Source organism: Corticium candelabrum, chromosome 21 (genome assembly GCF_963422355.1).
Source record: "Corticium candelabrum chromosome 21, ooCorCand1.1, whole genome shotgun sequence".
NCBI classification, from domain to species: domain Eukaryota; kingdom Metazoa; phylum Porifera; class Homoscleromorpha; order Homosclerophorida; family Plakinidae; genus Corticium; species Corticium candelabrum.
In genome coordinates this window covers 1,470,048-1,480,047 of record NC_085105.1, presented here as the reverse complement: position 1 = coordinate 1,480,047, position 10,000 = coordinate 1,470,048, and the positions used below count along the sequence as shown (strand labels likewise).

General features: G+C 38.6%; 2 protein-coding genes across 2 annotated transcripts in view; one reads left to right on the top strand and one right to left on the bottom strand.

Annotated features, from left to right (window-relative positions):
- Positions 1-1,922, bottom strand: part of LOC134196805 (uncharacterized) — a 2,196-nt gene extending 274 nt beyond the window's left edge. Inside the window, exons 1-6 of the mRNA XM_062666026.1 lie at positions 1,859-1,922; positions 1,714-1,794; positions 359-933; positions 202-292; positions 81-144; positions 1-18 (exon numbers count right to left, since the gene is read on the bottom strand). The exon at positions 1-18 is cut by the window's left edge and continues 37 nt beyond it. Coding sequence (XP_062522010.1) covers positions 1-18; positions 81-144; positions 202-292; positions 359-933; positions 1,714-1,794; positions 1,859-1,903 — 874 coding nt within the window. The 5' untranslated portion in view covers positions 1,904-1,922. The remainder of the gene's footprint in view (positions 19-80; positions 145-201; positions 293-358; positions 934-1,713; positions 1,795-1,858) is intronic.
- Positions 1,923-9,807: 7,885 nt separating this feature from the next.
- Positions 9,808-10,000, top strand: part of LOC134196361 (uncharacterized) — an 8,795-nt gene continuing 8,602 nt past the window's right edge. Inside the window, exons 1-2 of the mRNA XM_062665463.1 lie at positions 9,808-9,836; positions 9,897-10,000. The exon at positions 9,897-10,000 is cut by the window's right edge and continues 20 nt beyond it. The gene's annotated coding sequence lies outside the window, so the exon portion shown is untranslated. The remainder of the gene's footprint in view (positions 9,837-9,896) is intronic.

Here is a 10,000-nt window from a genome sequence, read left to right as displayed (position 1 = left end):
TTGGGTTGTGCATGTGACCTTAATTAATAACAAAACATTTAGATACTTTAATACTTACATGTGTTGATGTTTGAGCTTACGTTTGTCTTCGACTTGGTTCATCAAGGTGATCACCAAGTCTGCAGTTTTGTGGAGGATTTGACCCTAAAAGAGGAGAAATGTTTCTAGAAATTCATGCAAAATGGTGCTTTCTGGTTATACTTTTGTCATGGATTTGCGGCCAGAACTATAACTGCTAGGCAGTAGTTCTTTTAGACGTTGAAAACCTTCATTTTGCCATCGAATTCTCCCCCTGCATGACACCAGATTTAAAGTGACACAGTGCGCATGCGTGTATCTAAGGGGTCAGCATACTGACCGCTCTCTCGCGTTATTGAAGTCCTTCCTGTCGTCTTCCGACTTGAACATCACTGGCGTCTGCACCTCGTCGGGTCGACAACGTTCCGGATACAACACGTTCGAGGCAGAAAAACAGCGAGACCTCGGACGCCTTCCTTTCGGTCGCGGTCCTACAGAACGTGACCGCGTACCGTGCGACTGCGGGCTGTACAACTCGTCATTCGAGCTGTCCTCGCTTTTCTCAACTGCATCGGTAGACTCGGAGTCTTCCCACCTTTTCGGTGATGGCACATCCATCGTGCTCGTTACCTCAGAGCAACTTGTGTAATCATCAGGATGCGGTACCGGTACTAGGTGACCGGCCGGGACGTTGACCGCGGGTACCGGGTTTGGTTGCACTTTGCGGTCTTTGAAGGGGAGAGGACGGCAGAGGTCGAGAGGGCCGCTCAATGTGTAGGGGAGATGGTGAACGGATTGAAAGGCTGACGGATGAGAATCGGTGGCGTCGGATGGAGCGTGCACTGTGTGACAGCGGACGGAACATGGAGGTGAGAGGAATGGGTCGGTCATAAGAGATCGGCCGATGTCATCGAACTAGACGAAGAACAAACGCATACAATGAAGAATGCGAGAAAGAAAAAGGTGGCATGCATGTACATCATGCGTGGATTAGTGAGTAATGCAAACGTACTGCATTCTGCAGGCTAGCACACACACACACACACACACACACACACACACACACACACACACACACACACACACACACACACACACACACACACACACACACACACACACACACACACACACTTCTCCCTCCCTCATTTGTTGGATGGCCGCCAAGTCTTATCTGTTTGCTACTACTAACTAATTTTCTTAATTAATCGTTAATTATGATTATTTTCTCGATTGAATCTACGCAACTGCAGTGTCTACAAATACTGAATTTATTATTAAATTTTTTAGCATCACGGCATTCTAAAGTACAGAATAAAAGGCCAGACTAGAGACATGCAATCTACTGCATGTCGCCTAGTCGGTCGCACGCAGACCGGGGAATTGCGACTCGCTCCTGATTGGTCAGTTACTAATGACGCGGGTTATTAAATTTTAAGCTCGGCAGCCGCTAGATCGAACCGATTAGCCAACAACCGCAAGCAACGCCTGTTTCGTCGTGTGTACAAAGCTTAATTAAACAAATCGCCACAAGCGTTTCGCGCAAAAAATAATCCAAAAACGCCGCAATTCTAGAAAATTTTTTAGGACATCAACAAGTCGATTTTCGGTTTTCTCTATTTCTAACGTTCTCGTTCGGCGGGAATCTTAAAATACCATGCAATCTCTGCAATCCGGCGGCAAAACGAGTCTGACCTCGTACAGCTGCGATTCGATATCCGCCAGAGCCGGAAACGTTTCCATCTCGGGACCAGAGTCGTCCAACGTCTCGTTGCTCTGCAATCAGAGATACTGAGAATTAGATGGTGTGGAACGTTTGCATGCATTCGACGCGTTTTACCAGTAGACTAATGAAGCTGTCCGCCTCTTCGAGTTGGAGTTCCATTTTCTTGTCTTTGGATGTGGCGAGTAGATACACGTGCAGCTACTTTCTAGCGGTCGCAAGTGTGCGCGCGTTTTGTATCACCTGTTTATGTATCAGGCAGCTAGTAGGTCAGCTGAAGAAGGAAAAGTCCGCGAAAAAATTAATTGTTGACGTATTTGTGGTATGTAGCTTTAGTGTGAGCTAATTTGAGACGTTGGGAGGCGTGGCTGGGATTGATGGTCTGTTGCTGGGAAACAATGGTGTGGGGATTTTTACATTGTACAGTAGTGTACATTGGAGTTGTTTGGTTTGGAAATTATTTGCAATGATATTTTTAGTGTTTTTAAATAATTGGAAATTGACGTTATATGATAGTGTTAATAAAATTTATTTAAGAATTTATGTTACCTAAATACATAAAATTGATAAATAATAAATTAAAATTAAAATTTTTTTGTTACCTTAATACAATACATAGAATAAAAGGAATATAAATAATACATTTTATTTTTGTATTTAGGTAACGTAAATTTTTTAATTTAAAATTTTTAAAAAATACGTTAACAATTAGCGATTTTTTGGTGTAGTAGTACATTAGAGTTGTAGGCTTGGAAACTGTTTGTGATAATATTTTTTGTTTATAGATAATTGGAAATCGACGTTACGTAGAATACATAAAACACGATGGTGTTAAGTATATAAATTTTTAAATATTTATTATTTTTTTATAAATTTTATGTATTTAGGTAAACTACCATACACACACAATAAATGTATATAACGGTAGAAGACACCATCAGCAACTATTAACGATAAAATATATTTTAAAATTAAAACTGTTTAATTAATAAGAAATAATACAAATATATATTTTTTGCTTAAAAAATTTATGCTACAGAAACACATAAAATTAATAAAAATAATAATAAAATATTTTTTAAAAATTGAAAAAATTTTTGTTACAAATACATACAATTTATACAAATTAATACAAATTAAAAAATTATGCTACCTAAATACATAAAAGTTATAAAACGTAATAAAAAAATTTACATGAAAAATTTATGTATTTATGTGACCTAAATTTTTTAATTTAAAAAAATATTTTATTATTATTTTATTAATTTTATGTATTTTATACAAATTAATACAAATTAAAAATTTATGTTTGATACTTTAAATACATAAAATTTATAAAACGTAATAAAATATTTTTACTTGAAAATTTATGCTATAGAAATACATAAAATTAATAAAAATAATAATAAAATATTTTTTAAAAACTGAAAATTTTGTCACAAATACATACAATTTATACAAATTAATACAAATAATTTTAATTAAACAATTTATGTTATCTAAATACATAAAAATTATAAAACGTAATAAGAAATTTTTACTTGAAAAATTTATGCTACAGAAATACATAAAATTAATAAAAATAATAGCAAAATATTTTTTAAAAATTGAAAAAGTTAGGTCACATAAATACATAAAATTTATACAAATTAACACAAATATTTTAAAAAAATTATGTTACCTAAATTATATAAAAATTATAAAACGTAATAAAATATTTTTAATTAATAAACTTACGCTATATAAATAAATAAAAATACGGAAACAAACATCTTTAAAATTAAGAAAATTACGTGACTCAAATACGTAAATTTACAAAAACTAATAACAAAATTTTTTACTTGGAAAATCTATGCAACATAAAGACATAAAATTAATTAATAAAAAAATATACAAATATTTTTAATTAAAAATGCATTACTTAAATACATAAATTCATAAAAACTAATAAAAGTAATTTTTTAAAAATTAAAAATTAACAATACATAAGTACATAAGCTATAATATTATGGTTAATATATTTTATGTATTTTAAGTTGCGGCAATTTATTAATTAAAAATGCAACTAATTTTCAAATTTGAACAGCTTTACTATATCTAAATTATTTGTTAAAATTTTTGATTAAATTAAATTAATTAAATAGAAGTACAGTACGTTCGAATTAATTTTTAACTTTAACACACACACACACACACACACACACACACACACACACACACACACACACACACACACACACACACACACACACACGCATGCATACACACCCACCCGCACACACACACACACACACACACACACACACACACACACACACACACACACACACACACACACACATACACACCACACAGCTTCATTTTCTAGTAATTATAATTATAAGAATTTGTACGTGTAGAGGGCGAGTTTACGCCTTTCAAGCATACTATCCGACATTCCTAGATAATGAGGCGATCGGGTGCGAGATAAGCTTGCGACTACATGTACGTACATGTTGCAGCTGCAAACAATCTGTCTGCACGATCAGCTGAAGCACTCAACATGTCGGCACAGCAGCGATCTCATCGTCACGTGCAGTCACGCGTCGGCAACCTGTACACTTACAAGCCCGTATACTGCACACTATCCTTTGAAATCAATTGTCAAGTTTAAAGATTTCAATCTAATTCCAAACTGATACACTAAAATCGACAAAATTGTTTTTGAATTAATAAATTAATTAATACAAGAGCGACATGTCATGTTGTGATCCGGTGCCACAGTTTTCCCAGGGGAGTAATCAAGTGATGGGACGAGCATATTTTTCGTTTCGTGATTATAATCTAGAGTATGCAGGCGGCAGTATGCATGGATGCTCTACGCCTCGAGACTCAACAGACGAAAGCAGAACACACTAGTACTCAGTAACTGTAATTAATGGGCTAGCTAGGCTTATGTAATATTGGGGTAAAAGTTTATTGACTAATAAAGATTAATTAATTAACTAATGAGTCAGAATTTCGTTCAAGTAATATAGTAACGTTTTGCGGCGAAGAAATGCAACGTTTCCTGCCAAGTGTTGAGACAAAGTGTCAAAGAACCTCGTGCAGCTCAGTGCAGTGCTAATCCGGTTTTCTTGCTCTAGAACAAGCTCGAGTAGAGAAGCAGCAGGAAATGGAGAAAGCTGAGAGGATATTGTCTTGTCTCGAAGCTGCAATGAGAATGACGACCGTGTGTCGATGTCTGCACGAAATTGAGACAAACGACGTCATGCAGTTTTTGAGAATGACTTTGGATTGTTCTACGTGATTTACTCAGAAGTCTATGCTGTGTGATTGGACTCTAGCATAAAAACCATACTGATATGTCTTCGTTTTACGTTTCTGTGTGATCTATCATGTGATGTGTGATCTATCAAGACAAACCGCCAAGGCGCCTATACCTAATCAACAGGAAGTCTGCTGTTTTCAATTTTCATTTTAGAACAAAAATGAAAATGAACGCAAACTCTAACCTTTTTTGTTTTTCAAATGCTCATTGCTTTAAAGTTTGATTAATTGACGTTACAATAGCAATTTGTGCTGTTTCTTCGTCTGAGATATTCTAGAAATTCCATTCAATGTCAGATTTCAATAAATTAAAAATCAAATTTTATGTTGGATTTAATTTTCAATTTTAATTTAAATTAAAAATTGAATAGACGTCCCATAGATGCAAATTTCAATAAATTGAAATTCAATTTTTATTGTTGGATTCAATTTTCAATACAAATTGAAAATTGAATGGACGTTCCATACACGCATAGTTCTAGAAACTTTCTGCACTAGTTAGTTGAAACCGTCTGCTGTAAGTATAGCCAGCGGCTCGACTGTTTTAGAAGATGGCGTCGTTGTCGATTCTCTGTCTCGCCGTATCTCTAGCGTGTTGTAGAGTCGACGGAGGCAACATCAGCGGCAAAGGCAACAGCAGTGGACAAAAGCAAAAGTGTCGCAGCACGGCCCCCGACACTTACAGTACAGACGGGTTTCTGTGTCCAGTTGACCAGCAATGCAAGCCCGCCGATCAACGCTGTCTCGGCCCATCGAGTCAAGTTTGCGCACAGAACGGAAAATTGGAAGAAGGTTGTGGTTACGACGCGTCACTTCAACAATACGAGTATTATCGAGGGAGAACTCCACTTGTAGACAGTCTACCAATAACAGGCAGAAGAAAACGAGAATTTTTTAATTATTACCCTTACCATGTCTTTGTTGACTATCGTGGTTTCACCTTTGAATTTGGAGGAGGATACGGAGTGCAAATACTGGACAAAAACGATCCGAACTATAGGTATGGTCCACATGGTACTAGTGAAATAACCGGATATGAGTACAAAGGCACCAGCAACTGTACTTTCGAAGAACTGCAAACGTACGTGGAAGACTATTGGAACGGTGAGTACAGTCTTGTAGGTAACAATTGTCAACACTTTGCTGGAGGGCTTACCACGCTACTGTCCAACAACTGTGCAGAGATTCGAGCTTATCGTCCGAAAAGAAAGAGAGATGTAGTCCTCCCCGACAATTTGGTTGCTTACTTTGAGCAAATAACGACGGAAGACAATGACGGCCCAGCAATTCACCAAATGAAGTTGTGACGACTGGGACCGGTCTTGTCGGGATGTACAGTCTAGCTGGTGTTATGACTACCATAGTCGTGAGTCGTGGACTGTAGAACGGTTGTAATATTACCATGTCTGCCTGTGGTACGAGATCTGGATTGGCTGCTTGCTTTCAATAATTATAAGCTGTGCATGATTGTATGCTGGGTGTAGCTAGCCTCGTACCAGACCCTCTCGCGCCGTCGTGCTCGGTTCCCGTATGACACGACAACGCCTGAGAGGGTCTGGGATCATACCGCCTACCGTTTATGCTATTAGATGATCAAACTAGCTCGTATGTCACCAAGCCTCAGGCTACTAATACGATTAGTCTAATAGTTATTCTCATGTGTCACACGGAATGTCTTGCAACAGACTTGACCTTCCATTCGTACTCTACTTGTTTCCTTTCAGTGTTGGTATCCTGTCTCTACGCAAGCTCTACGTATTTGCCAACCTCTCTGGGAAGGAGGACTTCCTCTCCAAGAGACTCTAGAGCGGAAGTCAACACCGTGTCTGACAGCACGCTCTGCCAGGCTCCAAATGTTCCCGAATCGTACTCGAGCTTCCCGATTTGTATTGTTCTCGTAGCCTAGCACAGTAATAGAGCGGCGCCTAGTGCATCCCTAGTCCAAGCTACCTAGACTGCTGATCGAATCACATTGGACCTCACAGCTTCAGATAACGTAAATCGAACTCAGGATCGAGCTCCCTCTGTGAATGAATCTCTTTCCATGCGGCAAGGTGGGTCTCTTCTCATGCAGCTGTACAGGAACGAAATGTAAACAGTGAATGTATGCAATCGGATATCACAGCTAGCATAACTTTGATGGAAGGATAGCTTCATAATTAACTAAGAGCATGAGAGTGTTGATATTGGTGACGTAGGCTGACACTTATGACACTTAGATGAGGTTGGGGAACACTTAGATGAGGTGGGGAACACTTAGATGAGGTGGGGTGACACTTAGATGAGGTGGGGTGACACTTAGATGAGGTGGGGTCACACTTAGATGAGGTGGGGTGACACTTAGATGAGGTGGGGTCACACTGTGATGAGGTGGGGAACACTTAAATGAGGTGGCGGAACACTTAGATGAGGCGGGGAAACACTCAGATGAGGTGGGGGAACACTCAGATGAGGTGGGGGAACACTCAGATGAGGTGGGGAACACTCAGATGAGGTGGGGAACACTCAGATGAGGTGGGGAACACTCAGATGAGGTGGGGGAAACACTCAGATGAGATGGGGGAACACTCAGATGAGGTGGGGGAACACTCAGATGAGGTGGGGGAACTCTCAGATGAGGTGGGGGAACTCTCAGATGAGGTGGGGAACACTCACATGAGGTGGGGGAACACTCAGATGAGGTGGGGAACACTCAGATGAGGTGGGGGAACACTCAGATGAGGTGGGGAACACTCAGATGAGGTGGGGTCACACTTAGATGATATGGGGTGACACTTAGATGAGGTGGGGTCACACTTAGATGATATGGGGTGACACTTAGATGAGGTGGGGAACACTTAGATGAGGTGGGGGAACACTAGGTGAAGAAAGTAGGCGGTATGATCCCAGAGCCTCTCCGGCGTTGTGTTATATGGGAACCGGGCACGACGGCGCGAGAGGGTCTGGTACGAGGCTAAGTGTAGCGTCGCCGTATTGTGCTGTGCTAGCTATCACTTGCATTATTTGAAACTACTTTCGGTGTTTGCAGGTTTGTTTTCTAAGTTGCAAGTGTTTTCAAATGAAGGAAATTGAAATTACTTTCACACTAGCATTTTCGAAATGGGGAGGGTCAGCCCGTAACACATTTATCGCCCCGCGTTAGGAGAACGATAATACGCGGGAAAATTTCACGTGATGTAAACTACCAATGACATTTACGGTAGAGACGGGTTTCCGTGTCCAGTTGACCAGCGATGCGAGTACGACGCGGCACGTCAACAATACAAGTATTAGCGAGGAACTTCTATAGATTTTCTCGAGTTTGCAAAGCAGAAAAAAGCGAGGGTTCTTGGAGTTGTACTGTACCGTAACTTTGTCGACTGTAGCTATAGCGCGTTTTCACCTATGAATTTTGAAGCTATGCGTGGAGTGCAAATTCATTGGATAAAAACGATCCGAAGTATACGGTCTAGACAGTCCACGTGGTGCTAGCCGCTCGTGTGAAGAAAGACACCAGCAACTATAACTGCAAGTCTACGCCTAGGGAGAACTGAAAAACGTACATACAATTGAGTATACAATCTCTGTTCTAACAATGCGTCAAAACTTTGCTCGCACGCATATCAACCTACGATAATGTCCGAGAACTGTAGACTAACTAACCGTTCAGAGACAAAAAAGGTGTGTGCAACTGCAAGATTTTGGTTACCTAGTCTACAAGGTGGTTGTATGGTAGCGTGCGAGTGATTTTGGTAAAAATGCCATGAGAACCGGACACGCGAAAGGTCAAGAGAGTCGAGACTGGTTTTGTGTATACATACATACATACATACATACATACATACATACATATATATATATATATATATATATATATATATATATATATGTACACACACACACACACACACACACACACACACACACACACACACACACACACACGCGCGCACACACACACACACACACACACACACACACACACACACACACACATACAAATGTACAATCTCGTTGCTGTTCTATCGCGCTAGATAGCTAGAGTCGTGTACGCTAAAATCTCTGCGCCTCCATACTCAACAGACGAAAGTAGAACACAATAATACTGGAATATTGGAATAAAGGTTTAGTCTATAGTGAGTCACTGACTCAGTATTTCGTTCAAGTAATATAATGATTATAAATAAGAATCTAAGTTGACTAACAGACGTATAAAATGCTGACTTGTTCAATCTTTTTTTGATTAAAATTTATTTAAAAATTAAGAATCTAATAATAAAACTTAAAATATAAAAAGTAAAAATCAAAAACATTAAAAGCAAAATTTAAAATTGTAAAAAGTAAAAATTTAAAGTTAACTTTAAATTTTTAAAGTTAAAGAATGAGACATTTTATTAAATAACTGTTTATTGCAAAACTTAAAATTAAAAACCAAAAATAAAAATAAAAAATAAAAAATTAGAAACGTAAATATTAAAATGGCAAAAATTGAATGGCCCAACTAGTCTACCCATGGCCACTGAGTCACAATGTTTGCATAGCTCTCGATACTATAAATCGTTTTTAGAAGGGTTATCTCGTGCCCTGGCTGTTAAACGACTTGTTACATTATCAGTCTTAAATTAAATCCATTGAGATATGTGGTATAAATAAATTTATTACTGATTTATATATTAGAAGCATATCGTACAGCTGCACGTGATCGTACATGTAAACAATGCATGTGTCGTCACGGGGACTTCCCTACATACGGGAATCTCAATATTCAATGGCTGTGACCGAAGGCACAGAAATCGAGTTGGCAGTTGTGAGATGTCGAAGTTGTTTGTGTAACTTGTGACACTTTAATTAATGACATTTTGTGTAGCTGGATATCAAAAAGGATGTGCTGTTTGTCGAGTACAGATCGTTTCTGCGGTTGCTACATCTTCGTGTGTTCGAATTGCTGGAATTAAACGGTCAAGATACTAA